We start from the raw sequence: 16,596 nt of genomic DNA, 5'->3' as shown, positions 1-16,596 counted from the left end.
GGGTCCCATCAGAAGGTGTGTTATCTCGGAGTGGTCGGGCTCCTCCCCCGCGGTCCGTCAAGTTGTTTGGTGATTGACTCGCGCAGATGTGAGAGAGCGTGAGGACGCCGCCGCAGGGTGAGCTCTGGTTCCTTAACGCTTTATCGATTTCTGAGCGTGTGAACGTGTGTGTGTGTTGCATGGCGAAAAGTCCCTTTCATTCTGAAGGACAGACAATGACCTTTTTGTGTCCTTCCTGAAGACGCCGCTACTCGAACGGTCTTCATACTCCTCCTTCGAAATTTCCGTTTCACCTCAAAGCGTGCGGCAGGTACATGACACCGCCGGTCAGTTTAAGGTGGAACGAAACATTCGAGCGAGAAGCTAACGGATAACTGGAGCACATCTGATAGCGTGTCCAGGGAAATTGGTGTAGAGAAATGGGGACTGTCATGGCGTTTTTTTTTTGCACAAGAGACAGGAGTGAAGGATATTGTTCGGAGGCTGAGGCTAGTGCAGGCGCGTCTCTGTTGTAGTGCTTAGAGTGGGGCGAGAAAGAAAGCACGTACGCCACGCTGGAGAGCGCGCGCGCGCATGTGTGTTCATTATGTGAATGTGTGTGAGTGTAAAAGGAAATGAGGTCTCAGACCTAAATGAAAATAATTTCATCTTCAAATAGCGGTTAAAGTACAGTCGTCTCCTTTCATACAGCAATCAGTGGCAAAAGGGATGCGTTGTAGGGGCGGGTAGTCGTTTTGTTGTAAATCAGACATCTCTCTTTTTCGGCAGTAGGAAGTCATCTTTTACTCTGTCTGTCTATCTCTCTCTGACTCAGACACACACCCCATTTTCACCTTGTGTTGCTCACTTTGAGATAATAAGGTACAATCTATCACATAACCTGTTTTATTAGACCACATACTTTCATCATTGAAGCATGTTGACTAAAGAAATGTTGGCATCATATGTAAAGCGGATAGACGCTACAAGCTGATATTCAGTGATGTGTATATATATTCAGTGACTATATATTTATATATAAATGTGAATCCTGTATATAAGGCCCAGGGCTATCAGGAGACTGATGGGTTACTATGCTGAAATACCTACATTTTACTACATTTTTTACTCTCCAAATAAGTTACATTTCTTCACGGAAAGAACTGGTTCTTATCAACAGTTCTGTAAAGAGTTGAGTTGGTCCATTTCCCTGTTATGAACCACACCATCAAAATTCTGAATAAGTTTCCTTATATCTCAAACATTGCATCATCTAGAAAATGTGAAAATATTTAATGAACATGGAGAAGTTAGTGTGTGTAGCCCAGATAGGACTGATATAAGGGCTTGGTGTAGGCTCAAAACTCCACTTCCTTCCTTTGTTTCTCAATCCCCTACCAACTCTTACTGTAATCCTTTTTTTTTTACTTTTCATCAGTGAGGCGTTAATGCTTTAAAATTTATTGGTCTTGAATACTCAGTATTATATTATTATAATGATGTTAGAGAATAGTATTTCATTAGACGACAGTGGTGCTAGTTGCCTTTTTCATTTAGGACACTCATCAAATTATCCATTAACCTATAAATGCTCTGGTGCATGGTTTATGTGTGAAAATAGCAGAAACATGAAGTGTATTTCAAACAGTGAGATGCTGATATAGGAGCTATTCTTAAACACAGACATGCAGACAGTGAAGTATGCTGAAGTCATCTAAAGCAGTGATTTTCACCTACATTCTAACAAATGCAATTGCAACACACACAAGCCCTCATTGACTTGAAATGATTTGTGCATTATACTACAGCTCCACAACATTATAATGGTATCACAGATAGGACTACCCCAATGTAAAATTTTAAGGTTGATAATATATAAGGTTGCTAGTATAATTTTGGCCCTCAATTCTCAACTTAAAATGCCTAAAGGGACATTCTGATGGTTTTGCTTCCATATCTGCTGAGTGGTTTGTTTTACAAGTTTGTTGTGAATAATCAGGTTTCCGTTATTTTACTAAGGACGCAGAAACCTTCAAAACACTTGTCAGTTGTGGTTACAGATTTGGATTGTAGAGATTAGGTTGAAAACTTTTAGGGGCTTTAAAAAGTTAAGTAATAATACCTTGAGTTATTTGGCTGGTTAAGATGGCTTATGTCATAAAACAAACATTTATAGTGTGTTTAACACCCCTGTCCTAAGCAAACATGGTTTACCAGTGTTACTTCCTATGCTTTTGACTGACAGTAACAAGTTTTTGCTTTTTTTGCAGGTCATTCGTATGTATATTTATGATGTATTGTAGCTAGCAGAATAGCTTGTTTAATTGATGGATTGTTGGATAAAAACTGCACTGCTTTATTTTTCACCAAACCCTCAAAACATAACACACTGACACAAGGTGTGGATGATAAAACGATAGCAGGATGTATTGTGATAGACAGTGACAAATATAAGGAAAATGTTTTATTTTGTATATGATAGTTTCACTATTTTACATTTTTTAACATTTTGTTTAATGAGCAAGCATATAAACTGCTATATGATCACTTTACAATTATACAATGCCTCGCATTTTGTCGTTACAATGAAATAATGTATTACATATATGGGAAACACACTAAACTTCTCAGACAGTCACCCACTTGAACCCACAACCTGCGTGACTATGACACTACCTGCTGCGCCACACTTGAGTTAATAATACAGACTGATATTTTGTAGTGGCCACCATACACGAAAGCTAATCTGATTAAAGTGTTTGTAACTGGCAAAACTGAGCATGGCACAGTGCAGTGACAGTGAGTTCACTTTGAATAGCCAAAGAGCTAACCAGCGGATTATAAACAGCTAACTACAACATTAAGGTGGATATAAATATGATCAGAGTCTCCTGAGAGATATCTTTGACATGATATTTGTTTATTTACAGCTAGACATGAAGAAGTGTTCATGAAATGTCTCTGCTTGTGTTTAGACATGGCTAAATGTAGTGTTTTTATTTATCTCCTAATGTGCAGGCTCTGCTCATTAAACGTCTCCACAGTTAATGTTTGGAAATGTGTTCATGACACACAACATAAATTATTTTTTCATAACAGAATTATGATAAATTTTTTTTATTTATCGTTTTTTCATTATCTGGGCAGTATAATCACACAGCTCTAGTGAAATCCTTCATTGTGGATTTGAGTCCGTTACATGGTCTGCATGTATGTTTACTGTACAATATTTAGGAGGACAATCTCTTGAAAATGTGACAATGACACAACTTTTCTATCATATCACTATTATTACACCATATATGGGCATGTCTTCATACTTGCATACCTCAATATTGCCCATTGTGATTAACATGTTTGTTTACATTAGAATGAACATCACAAGTATTTTAGCCTCTTGCTGTGTTCTGTTCTCTGGCTGAAAGAGTGATTTTATTCATGATTTATTTATTTAGGATATTTAAACATTTGTTATATTCCCCCCAGCATGCCGTTGGCACGAAGCATCTCGGTCACATCCTTGTCGGGTCTGGATGATTGGGACGAGGAGTTTGAGTTGGACGATGCAGTTCTCTTTGAGATCGCATGGGAGGTGGCTAATAAAGGTACACTACCTCACACACACAACACAACACGGAAGGGGAATGTGGTTCAAAATTTTACAAGTCAAAATCATTGTTATAGTATTTTTAACATGGTTCTAACTTCTGTTTTAATACTGAGTTTGTTGTTTTCCCTTTACTCTTTTTGAGGTCCATGGCATTTTTTTAAAAATATTGCCCTAAATGCCTAATAATGTCCTGATTGATATATGTATTTGTTTGTATTGGACAATAAACACAAGGTTAATGTTCAAGTATAAATAGATTAGGTTGTTTTAGTTATGGTATGACCTTGATCTATATATGTTTGTCTGACCCCATGGTTATTTGCCCTTGGTTCTTCCCATGTCGCGGAAGCTAAATCCCTGTGTAGTTGGTCTTTCCACTGTCACACGACTGTCACCAGTTTGGAAAGCCAAAGGCCAGCACATGGGCCTTGTAACAACATGCTTTGAGACTAGAGCTATAGCATTGAACTGGTTCCAGCCTGCATGCACAACATTACACTACTCTGATTCAGAGTTGCATCAGCCAGCTTTAAACTATTAACAGTTAAATATAATATGATAAAGAATACCACTGAAAGTTCATCATTCTTTACCTCACAAGCATAAGTCAGATTGCTTAAAAGTTTCTTAATATCTAATGTTCTCTTTTTTAATTAATTGAAGGAATTCAGAAAGCATACTAATAACGCACTAAATTTAGAGAGAAATTAGAAAGGAAACAGTCGCATTTAATTATTTATTACTGTGAGGCATTGCTCCATAATGCAGTATGATGACATTTTTTGTACTGTCAAACCCTATTTAGCCATGGCCCTACAAACTGAAATTGTGCCAAGGATTTGTCAGAATAATTCTCTTGTTTTGGAATCAAACAAACAAAATCTACAACAGATGATCACGAGTTTTGCTGTCAGTATTTAGTTATGTCAGTCTGTTATGTATACAAGGATGTCCTAATGTTTAATACAGAAAAAAATACATATATTTTTAGAATAACACCCAAAAGTTTAAATAAAATTCATACATAAAATGCTTTTTTTGACTGCAAATATATGTGTAAACTGATATTGTACCAGCCTTTCTTATGATAATTAATACAAATCAGTTAAAAATAGGAGCGCTACTTAGATGTTTCAAGAATGATGACTTGAGCTATAGATGTTCTAGAATGACTTAGGAAGAATGAAGTCCCAGGATGCCTTGCATTTCAAGAATGGTGATACAGTCTCAAGGCAAATAAATTGTAAATTAACTGTAAATAAACTAATTAGAATGTGTAATTTATTAGTGTTTTACCCTGAAATATTAAAACATTTTACAGTACGTTTATTCATATTATGATATTTGTTGTGTATACAAAAGTGTCAACTTGAAAAGTGATTCCAAATTTTGAGGAGCTGTATCTTGTATATCATATGATTAGATACTGATTTGTTGATTAATGTCATTGCTACAGAAGTGTGTAAATGGTAAGAGCTTTAATATTGTAAGAGCTAAATGACAGGGGGGTCAGATGGATATTGTGAACTGCAACATGAGTGCAGCTCAGTGTCTCAGCTTGGCTAAACTGAGACTCACTGACCTTCCCTTCTTTCATTAAGTCTTTGAGCATTTTCATTGAAGACAGAGTGCCAGTGGGTTTTTTTGCAAACATTTAGCAAAAATTGCATGCTTCAATTGTATTTTGTATGTATTTTAGAGACTTGTGTTCTCATGATTTTATGCTTCATGTCAAGTTCTTAAAATATAAAGTGAAAGCATAGTTTACAACAATATATTTCAGTACATACAATATGTAAATATATTTCTTATATATAATGGAGCACTTTATTATGGCACTGGAAATTATTGGCTGTTTGCCCAAGTTTGAAATTCATAGCTAATGAACAAATCACCATTATTTCTTAATATCTGTATTTCTGGCTTCATAAAATATAGCTCAAACTAATTATATGAAGTAATTATAATTCTAATCATTTATTATTAATATGCCATTTTTTTCTAGATCAAGTAGAAGGATCATAGAATGAGCTTGCAATTTTAATTTCTAAGACAAAGACTGGTACAAGTCTAAAAATACAAATTAGTCTGCAGTTATTCCTATTCTTTGTGCTGTGACAGTTGGAGGGATCTATACAGTGATCCAGACCAAGGCCCGTTTGACCTGTGAGGAATGGGGGGAGAACTACTTTCTGGTCGGTCCATATATGGAGTCTAATGTCAGGACACAGGTGGAGCTGATTGAGCCCACCAATGCTGTACTCAGGAGGACAATTGACAAGATGAACAGCAGTGGTTGCAAGGTACATAAACACACACAGACATAATGTAAACTCAACCAGCAACGTTAGCTAACTACTTTCAGGCCGTCTCTGTGTATAGAATTTCTATCCCTCTCTGATAGACTTACAGTTTGTATTCTGCCCCAGCCTCAGAGAAACCCTAAACCTCATATTTTGTGTGCGCACTGCCTCTCTGGTATGCATGTGGAAAGGTTAAAAGCTATATCCATGTCTTACACTTGGTTATGGTCTATTTCAGTGCTTTGAATGAATTCCTGAGTGAGAAAGAGTGTGTCTTTGATTCAGTGAAACATTGGTTCAGGTAGAGGCGTGGAAGGAGTACAAGTGAAGTTTTCCTTAAATGGATCAACCATTTAATCATTGTTTTCGACTGCAATCTTTTTGCAAATATGCAGAACTTATAATGGTCAAATTTAAACTGCATAAAGTATCAAGTTGGGTTTCAGTAGTTTTCCATAATGTTAATGTTATTATTCCATACATAGGGTTTTTTTCTGCTGTTTGTTCTTAACTGGCCATGAGTAAAGCCAGCTGCCATCCTCTGTCTCTGTGTTTTTGTACTGAGGGAGGATCTGTTTTAGCAGGGCCTTGCCAGGATGGTGAAAACTGTACCTTTGCCTCTGAGGGACACTACCCGTAATGAGTGGGGGGGGGGGGTGGTGTTGTGGAAAACACGTCTGCTGTGTTTCAGAGCTAAAGTAATTAAAACATTAAATAAATATGAAGTGTGTGTGTAGGTGTATTTTGGGCGCTGGCTGATTGAGGGTTCCCCATACGTAATCCTGTTGGACGTGGGTTTTACGGCCTGGTCTCTGGATCGCTGGAAGAGTGAGCTGTGGGAAAACTGCTCAATCGGAGTGCCCTGGTTTGACCGAGAGGCTAACGATGCTGTCCTCTTTGGCTTCCTCACTGCTTGGCTGCTTGGAGAGGTGTGTGAATGTTTCTGTTACTGGCTGTTTATTTAATTCATTTTGGATTATTGTGAAGTAATTTTCTGGATGTTGTGCTATGTGTTTTTCAGTATGCAGCTCAGTGTGAAGATCCTCCACACATTTTGGCTCATTTTCATGAGTGGTTGGCTGGTCTAGGCCTGGTTTTATGTCGGCAGCGCCAGTTACCTGTAGCGACCATTTTCACCACACACGCCACCCTCCTCGGACGATACTTGTGTGCCGGGAATGTTGACTTTTATAACAACCTCGCAGAGGTATGTGCATAATACGACAAGTCCACAAAAAGTAAAAAAAAATTGAGAAGGTTATGTTAAAAAAATTCTGTTAATTTTCTCTCTTGCCTTTTCCCTCTTTCTAGTTCAATGTAGATAAGGAGGCAGGTGATAGGCAGATCTATCATCGTTACTGTTTGGAGCGGGCAGCAGCAAGATGTGCTCATGTTTTCTCTACTGTGTCTCAAATTACTGCCATTGAGGCTGAGCATCTGCTTAAAAGGAAACCAGGTAAGTTTTTCAAATGCCTTCCAGAGATTGGCCTAGAGTGTATAGTGAGTAATAATGATGATAAATCAATCATTCTTTATATACACCACTTAACAGTAACATTATGACCACCTTATTGCTTGTTTCCTTGGTCAACTTGATCAATTTATAAGTAATTAATTAATTAATTTTCTTTTATTTATAAGAGTTAAGATTTGAACAGCTGTTACTGTAGTACACTAGATGGCGATATACACTTTCCTCTGCTTGATTGTTAAGGGAGAAGCCTGGCCATTCTATCGTTACACATTTGACCGACCATTGCAAATATTTTGGGTAAAATTATAACCAAAGAATAATTTTGGTTACATGTAAAAAATAAATAAATAAAAAATCAAGTTGAGTGCATTCCTCTGATTATTATTTAAAGGCATTTTTTGTAATACAATAAGTGCAGTAGTATCTAACTTTGTATGTTCTGTTGCTGTTTCTCTTACAGATATTGTGACACCTAATGGTCTGAATGTGAAAAAATTCTCTGCTATGCACGAGTTCCAGAACCTCCACGCTCAGAGCAAAGCCCGGATTCAGGAATTCATCAGAGGCCACTTCTACGGGTCAGAATACTACTTCATCACACGTATCATCACTTACATGTATACTGGCATGCGGCTCATTTTAACCTCATGTTATTCTCTTATAGACATTTAGATTTTAATCTGGACAAGACTGTGTTCCTCTTCATTGCTGGACGCTACGAGTTTTCAAATAAAGGAGCTGATTTATTCCTTGAAGCACTGGCTAGACTCAACTACTTACTAAGGGTATGTTTTTGGTGGGGTTTTTTGTATGTGATGGGCCAGCTAGATCTGTTTTATACAGTGCTAAATTGTGCTTACAGAAATGAATAAAAAATTAATCATGGAGCATTTTCAGAAATCTAAGTGTGTGTGTATCCTCAGGTAAACCACAGCCAGACTACGGTGATAGCGTTCTTCATCATGCCTGCTCGCACCAACAACTTCAATGTGGAGACGCTGAAGGGCCAAGCCGTACGAAAACAGCTCTGGTAACCATGGCGAGGCACTGTGAGGACTGCTAATCGCCACTTAGTACACAATCTCCAGAAAAAAAAAAATTATAACGAAGTAGGGACCTTATCACGAATACTCCATCATCCTCCTGGGTTTCACGTTTTCATTTTTAGTAGGCAGTCTTATCCATAGCAAATTGTCCTGTCATACTGCCTAACACGACTAGCTTTAGACCACACTTTGTGTCAAGTAACTTTACAGATGGAGATCCCAACAAAATATTTCTGTTACGTTTACATTCGAGGTTTTCTCCGTAGTTATGTACAGAGAATTGAAAGTGACAAAGAACTAAGGAGATTGTTTTTAAAAGTTCTATACATGAGTCGATTGAGAGCCAGTTTAGATCTCTCGTGTTTTGGCATGAGCTGGCAGATTATTAAAGTGACAAATTTGAAGGAGATTTTTAGACTTTGTTTGTTTGGGTTTTCTTTTTTTTTTTTTATCACAAAATTAATTCACATTTATTCTTCATTTACTGTAAGTCTGGATAGTCTGAATGTGTATCTTGTTTAATGAAAAGCTCACAAAGCAGCCAGGGGTGGGTTTTTTTTGTTTTGTTTTGTTTTTATTTAAACTGGGAAGTAAATTTCTTTGCTGGCTGGGAATCCTCACTTAGGGGCTAAGGGTAACTACTAACAGAGGCATTTCTGGTCTCTATAGAAGCTGACAGCGTGTTGGTAAAGTCTTTACTTCTGTCCTTTTTTCTTGTTACCAGGGATACAGCTCATACTGTGAAAGAGCGCTTTGGGAAGAAACTCTATGAATCACTATTAGTGTGAGTGGTTTTCTTTGAACTACTATTTTATCATTATTTTTGAATCACTGCTGGCAAGAGGTAATTTCTGTTTTTTTTCCCTCAGAGGCCAGCTGCCAGAAGTGTCTAAGATGCTAGATAAGGAAGATTTCACCATGATGAAAAGGGCCATCTTTGCCACACAGCGCCAGTGCCAGCCACCTGTGTGCACCCACAACATGCTGGAGGACAGCAGCGACCCCATCCTTACCTGCATCCGTCGCATCGGCCTCTTCAACAACGCTCAGGACCGGGTTAAGGTAAGTTAAGTTGACCAAATAGCGTCAAAATCCTTATCACAATATAATTTCCGTATTATTAAAAACTGATCACATTTGATTAATGCATTCTCATTCCTGTTCCATATTTGTTATAAAATGTACTGATGAGGTACTGAATTTGAATGTATATTTCACCCTTGCCTGTGTGTCAGGTTGTATTCCATCCTGAGTTTTTGTCCTCCACATCTCCTCTCTTGCCTATGGATTATGAGGAATTTGTTAGAGGATGTCACCTTGGGGTCTTCCCATCTTACTATGAGCCCTGGGGGTACACACCTGGTCAGTGGGAAACATACACCCACAGACCGATAACATTTTTTTTTTTTTTTTTTTTTGTGTAGAGAAAGCTTAATATGTTGATTGTTGACTTGGAAAATAAAGTATATTATACCCATAACATGTGAAAAAACAATGTTTATAAGACAAATATTGTTAAGCTTTAAATCAGGCTTGGACAAGTTCAGTTAAAAATTTCAGACAGATTTCTGTAAATATTCAGAGAACATGTGAAAAAACATCAGAAAGAACGAAAAAGCTTAGATTAGTTTTTCCTTCTGTTTCTCTCTGTTAGCCGAGTGTACTGTGATGGGGATTCCATCGGTCTCCACTAACCTCTCTGGGTTTGGCTGTTTCATGGAGGAACACATAGCTGACCCATCAGCCTATGGTAATAAGCAAACCTGTGAACGGAAAACTCAAGTTTGATATTTTCCATATCAGTATAAAATATCTGTTTCATTTAATTGTTTGCAATGCCTTTTCATACTATTTTAGTTTGTCTAATGTTCATTAATATGTGTGTTTTCATTCTCTCTTAGGAATTTATATTCTTGATCGGCGGTATCGTAGTGTGGACGAGTCCTGTAACCAGCTGACCTCCTTCTTGTTCCAGTTCTGTCAGCAGAGCCGCAGACAGCGCATCATTCAGAGGAACCGCACGGAGCGCCTCAGTGACTTGCTGGACTGGAGATATTTGGGCCGGGTCAGTCTCACACATGCATGGACACACCTTATCCATCTAATTGCAAAACAGTGTGCCTCAGTGCCCTGCTGGATTACAGATACCTGGGCTGGTATTCCCTTTTTCTCTCTAACCCACATCATCCAACTCTTTAAAAGAGAGCACCTCAGGAACTGGACACTTCTGTTCTGGCACAGGCACATACTCATTTACACATTGGTCTTGTTCACCTACACAGATATTGCAATAAGACTTTTGTGAAATAAGTGTATTTTCTTTGTTTTTTTTTTAATACAAAAAATGTTTACTTAGCTGATTTTCTCTTTCAGTACTATGTATCTGCTCGCCATATGGCCCTGGCCAAAGCTTTTCCTGAGGCATATATGTATGAACCCCATGATCCCACCTCGGTAAGCCTTCATATCATGTGTACCAATATGAGTAAGTCAGTAAGAATTTAGAGACTTTTTTTTTTTAAAGCAATTCATTGTAAACCCAGAAAATGTCTGGTATATTATACTAAAAGTGTCCAGAAACCTGAACACTTTATTTGTTATTGCCTGCCTTCATAACGGCCTCTAATCTTTGGGGCTTTTCACTAGATGTGAGAACTTGGCTGTGAGGATTTGTTTAAGTTCAGACACAAACTAGAAGGGTATGTCTAAGGGCGGTTGAAATCTGTGTCTTCAGCCCATTCCTAAAGATGCTGCAGGGTTTCTCCAAAAAGCTTGATTCTACAGCTTGATATTCCAGGGCTAGGGATATTTTATATAATTTTTTCCCCCTAAAAAAATAAATAAATATAAATGTAAATTATTGGTTATAATGTCTTTGAACGCATGTGTAAGTAAAATGGGTATTCTGGTATTTTTTGTTAGTACATATAGAGCTGTACCCTTGTTACTCATTTTGTTTTCTAATAAATTCTATTAATTCCTAATAAATAATGTTAAAAATTTAATGCAGAATCATGTTCTCCCATTCGTCATTTCTGAGAATGAATTTTGCATCTCTTCCCACAGACTACAGGCTTCCGCTATCCAAGGCCTGCCTCAGTGCCTCCATCCCCTGCCCACTCGCTTCACTCTTCGCCCCATCACAGTGAGGCAGAGGATGAAGATGAGAGGTATGATGAAGAGCTGGAGGCTGAGAAAGACCGGATGAACATCCGCCAGCCTTTAATTCCACCACAAAAAAACAAGAGCCCGCCAGTTGAACCAGCTGACCCGTCTGAAAAAAATTGACACTCTATATACACATATACACATGCACACGCTTTACCTCCTTTCGCAAAGTTCCTACATGCGCACACACCCACTGCTAACACACCCCTGTCCCCTGCCTGTCTTCTCTGGGTTTGAGGAGTAGAGATATATTTATGTGAGAAAGTTGTATGATGTAGACTCTTATTACTTTGAGGAGCTATGTTGTGTCTTTAAGACTGATATATTGATGTCTTCCATGTGTGTTAGTGGACTGAGAGACTGTAAAAATAAATAAGAAATAAATAAAAAATTTAAGTCTAAACCTGTTACTCACTCAGACTGTGAAGGGACGGTCCCGTATGAAGTTAAAAAGAAAAAAAGCCTGAGGTAATGGCACTAGATGCTAGTTAAAGCTCATGGATTAATATGTCAAGGGAAATCAGCCAGACATCATCTTCATCTTCTCGTCCATACTCTGTTGTTTTAGTCCTGAAAGGGTCAGTTAAGCTTGAGTGCTTTTTTTTTTTTTCCTGCCGAAAATGGGCTTCTAACAAGATATTTTCCTACCAGCTGTAATGAGAGTATTCTGTGCAATATTGCTATGTCTTTTAGATCTTTTCTATTTTTTTCAGGCATTGTTAACAGTTTTATGGTAGTCCAAGCAAATTGAGACAAGCAACTGTTCTTTCAAATAGTTCGTTATATTGGAATATAAATTCTCACAGAATAAATCACTTTTCCGTCTCTGACAAAACCAGGTTAAAAAAATTTAAGCTTGGTCTCAAAAGATATTTAATTTTAATGGTGGAGCACTTAAGTTAAACGAGCTAGCATTATGTGCAAGAGCAAGTTATGTACTGTAATGTACACCCATACATGTACAATCTGAGTTAATTTTGTGTCAGGACTGTGGAACAGACATTAAAGACAATAACTGTTACTAATGACTTAATGTTTTTATTTTAACATTGTTCTCTGTGTTTATACATGGGGTCTGTGTAAAATAGGCTTTATGGATGGTTCTTCAACACAGATAGACTCTCCCTCCATGGCCCCTGCAGACTGAAATGCAAATAAATTAAATCATGCACATAATCCTTTGGGTTCTCAAGATGATGATAATTGTTAAAGCAGACTTACCTAGTAAGCTGCTCCAGAACGATTTGTAAGTGGCACTTCCAGTAACAGCTCCTAGTTTTGCTGGATTACGTCTTACTGTTTGCACTGAGAAACCATTATGACCTGTCACCTCAATCTCAACTAAGTGGTATTCACCCAGTCTAGAAATGAGGGAAAGCCAAAAAAAATTATCTTAAGTCTTTATTGTTCATGTTTATTTTGGCAGTATTGTGTGGGAATGGTGAATTTGAGATTGGCTGAAGTAGTCTTCTCTATACGGATCAAAATGTTGCAGGAAACACTCCATGAATGGTTTGGCTTTGTACAAAATTTACCTCGTGATGCTTTAGTTTGGCCTTAGAGCTAATGACAAAACTCCACTTTTTAAGAAAATAACCCTTTAACGGGAAGAAAATGTAAAAACGGGACGTAAAGGAAATCTACAATTAAAATTATAACGAAACATTTCTGTATAAAGTACAATTATTTTGCATCACTAAAAGCACAAGTTTTATCCTTGGGGATACCACCCAGCTTACAGTGTTTCTGAGAGTATACTAATTTCCAACGTTTGTTTCAAATGTTAATGAGTTAGCTCAGGAACTAAACTAAAGAAGTGAAATTTGGACATCTATGTATTTCTTAGTAAGGAGGAGGTTATTTCTTGATTATAAATACCTATGCATTATATGTACACGTATTTCTGGTATATTTCCCATTTAGCAAAGAGTTAGCAGCTGTGACATGTCTAGGAACAGTATTTGTGAACATGGTTTTGGAAAATTGAATGGCCTGGGAGTGGGACAAGAGTGGTCAAAATTTAATTCCCAAACTGTTAGTCTAGGAGCCCCCTGGGCTCAACAAAGGAGCCCTGAAATATCAGTTCCTCTCTTCTGCCAGAAAGCCCTCTGACCTGGAAGCGTCTTGCAAAACATACATACTCAGCTAAAGAAATCAGGGCCATGATAAAAGCCTGTTAAGGTTTAAGAAACATTCATATTGGGAGAGTGCTCTATCTCAACCTAAGTCTGGCTTACTGTGAAATAACCTTATAATGACAGAACTTTCATAGACCTAAAGCTTGAGGGTTGGGGGTAGATGGGTCTCATACCACTCCTACCATGCAACTGGCAGAAAGCCATACGTAGGGCAAAAGATTACAGTTCCCAGGATAATGCAAGTATATCAGTGATCATCAAGAACACCTCCTACTGGGCAACTTACGAAGTATCTGACACAATCTCTCCAGTGACTCCCTGGAAGCCCAAAGTTGATGCAGCAATGGCAGCTGCTGCCATGGTGTTCACATTGTTCGGGGCAATGGGGCAGAGATCTGCAACTGAGCCATGAAACAAGACACGTCTTCCCTCATCTTCGGACCAATCAGAGAGCAAGCCTGGAGCCAGGCGGAAACAAGAGGGGTGCTTTGACATGCGAATGGATAGTGCCTGCAATGGGGCCAAGAAGGCATCACACACCGAATGTAGAGTAGAGTAATATTCTTCTTTAAAAAAAAAAAATTAAAAAATACTTTCAGAGAAATCACTGTTCAGCCAGAACATTAAAACTACCTTCTTGTTTCTACACTTGCCTTTTATAAGCTTCACTTAGCTTCACAGTGGTGCAACTGGGTCTAGCCATCAGTGTTGATGCATGCCTAAAGTATAACTGCCAAAAAATCTGCAGCATCAGATGGAATGCAATCTATCTGACCATTGAAGATCAATATGAAAGGGGCACACTAAATATGCAAAGCAATAGATAGATTAATATAAAACTATGAAATGCTCCTATGTTGAGGTCATTTTAATGTAACGGCTGATCGGTGAATACGTATAAAGCTGTGTTATTATTTCCATGAGTTCTTTCACTAGAAGATTGCACTTACTTAAAAGAGCTAAATATATTTTGTTTATAAATTGTTGTATGATTGAAAATTCTCTTCTTGAAGAAATGTTATTGGAATCCTCACTTTTAAGCATCCATTGTCATTCAGTCTCTGGATATCTTGGCCACCCCATAATGCACCACTAGGCACATAGAGTGTGTTCCCATGTTTCTTTGCAGCATTCCGGAGCTCTTGGTCCAGCTGAGAACTGCACAGAGCAGAGGGACTGCCCACCTATGGGTGAGGAATATGACCGTGACTGTAAGGTAGGTCACACTTCCGATCTTAATGTTTTTAATAATCATCCTAAAAAACAAATATGAAATAACATTACCAGGAAGTTTGCATGTGATAAAAACTCAACCCCAAAATCTTTTACTATCTGTGGGTGACAGACCTCCACTATCAGGTCAGCCTTTCTGGAACATACAAACAAAACCGCCACATAAATATTACCACATACACAGCAACACATGCATGTGCTTGTGAATGTATGTGAATACGGGTGTCCATGAGCATGTTTACTTTTGTGTGAACTCTGAGAGGTTGGTCAGGATCAGATCCTTTGGGACTAAGTCATTGAGTTTTTCCAAATTTCTGTTCCAAACAAAGGCCAAACTGAGGCCTGCCGCAAGCCCGTCTTTCTGTATATAATCCACAAGGAACTGACCTATAGAAGAGGAGAGTTATAAAGTTACATAAGCAAATGTCAAGTTCACAGAGTCTAATATAAATAGCATTTTACAGATATGCCTTTCCAATGTTCACTTTATGAGAGCAAACATCTGATAATTATTTAATTCAGTAAAAGCTATATGGCTAAATTGTGTATTTTATTTAATTTATTATGTAAACTTTAATCCAGGGGGGAAATTTTTTTTTTGGTCTTCTCCTATACTGTAAAAACTGAGGGCCATTCATGATACAGCTTCTTCATAATGAGTCATAGCTCCAGTTTTAGAGTCCATGAAAAGAAGACTCACCTAAATGTCCATATCCCACAATGCCAACTCTTATTGGTGAGGAGGTATCAGTCATGTCTGAACATAAACAAATGATATATATATTAAATGACTTCTGGCAGAGACTAAGATTCAGCCCATTCCAGCAACAGTAAGCAACTTCTGTCACCACCCACCATTGTTGTATAAGAAAACATTGTGTTATTGTAAAAAATTACAGTACATGCTTAGTGTAATAAAAAGTTAAATCCTGCAGTTTTTCGATAGACTCCTCCTACATTATAGCCCCACCTCCTTTCTGTTATCTCTCCACCCTGTCCACTATCTGCATTTACTTCCAAAGCATTCTCCACAGGAATTTCACAACCTTCACTTACCTGCAGTTTCCTCACCTTTTCTCTACTTCTCCTTCTCCCTCTGCCTTCTATCCCTTGCTTCTGTTTCTGTTCCACTCTCTCTGTTCAGCTCCCTGCATGACTAATAGAATCTCAGGAGGATTATGGGAAAAAGGTCTGAAGTTCATGGTAGAGCATGTGTTAATGATTACACCTCTTGTGTTGACTCATTCTCCAGACAGTATTCAAAGCTAGATGGATGATCGATTTGAATATTATCTCTTTCTGGACAAAACCTTGCATCTCCAAGTTTGTTGTTTTTAACTTTTTAGAACAGCACCTGCTATTCACATTGCATTATAGAAATTCAGAATTAAATATTACTTTAATCATTGACATAATTACAGTTATGACTGAGTACTTCTAGACGTGTTTTCCAAATGGCAATGCTTCTGCTTCTACTTAAGTGGTTTTAAGGTTTATAGTAAGTTAGGTTTGTTTACTAATATTATTGCCATTAACATTTACCTCCTAATTAGTTTCTGGGTTTTAGTGTCTTCTGGAACATCTTCCAGGAACTTCCCACTGTGGATATTATCATTTTGTTGTACACCAAAAGTATTCTAAAAGA

The 16,596-nt window shown here is 37.9% G+C and overlaps 2 protein-coding genes across 3 annotated transcripts; one reads left to right on the top strand and one right to left on the bottom strand.

The window, feature by feature from the left end:
* The first annotated feature begins 7 nt into the window (after positions 1 to 7).
* On the top strand, positions 8 to 12,619 carry gys1 (glycogen synthase 1 (muscle)). Its single transcript, XM_066642565.1, has 16 exons — positions 8 to 117; positions 3,466 to 3,584; positions 5,711 to 5,892; positions 6,630 to 6,821; positions 6,914 to 7,099; positions 7,204 to 7,348; positions 7,827 to 7,944; positions 8,031 to 8,151; positions 8,290 to 8,396; positions 9,137 to 9,196; positions 9,282 to 9,474; positions 9,648 to 9,774; positions 10,067 to 10,162; positions 10,314 to 10,477; positions 10,786 to 10,866; positions 11,479 to 12,619. Exons 2-16 carry the CDS (start codon positions 3,467 to 3,469, stop codon positions 11,698 to 11,700), a joined length of 2,112 nt encoding a protein of 703 aa, XP_066498662.1. The 5' UTR covers positions 8 to 117; position 3,466; the 3' UTR covers positions 11,701 to 12,619.
* On the bottom strand, positions 12,607 to 16,114 carry aspdh (aspartate dehydrogenase domain containing). Of its 2 annotated transcripts, none has more exons than XM_066642566.1 (8): positions 16,008 to 16,114; positions 15,652 to 15,708; positions 15,194 to 15,338; positions 15,003 to 15,087; positions 14,753 to 14,902; positions 14,005 to 14,228; positions 12,802 to 12,941; positions 12,607 to 12,723 (listed from the first exon to the last, which is right to left on the bottom strand). In XM_066642566.1, the coding sequence occupies exons 2-8, from the start codon at positions 15,704 to 15,706 to the stop codon at positions 12,686 to 12,688; spliced, it is 837 nt and encodes a 278-aa protein (XP_066498663.1). In that variant the 5' UTR covers positions 15,707 to 15,708; positions 16,008 to 16,114; the 3' UTR covers positions 12,607 to 12,685. The 2 variants fall into 2 exon arrangements, with proteins under 2 accessions (XP_066498663.1, XP_066498664.1); XM_066642567.1 differs by having other exon boundaries at positions 16,023 to 16,094.
* Between the last annotated feature and the right edge of the window lie 482 nt (positions 16,115 to 16,596).

The sequence above is a fragment of the Hoplias malabaricus genome, chromosome 13 (genome assembly GCF_029633855.1).
Source record: "Hoplias malabaricus isolate fHopMal1 chromosome 13, fHopMal1.hap1, whole genome shotgun sequence".
NCBI lineage: Eukaryota > Metazoa > Chordata > Actinopteri > Characiformes > Erythrinidae > Hoplias > Hoplias malabaricus.
This window is presented reverse-complemented; position numbering and strand designations above follow the sequence as displayed.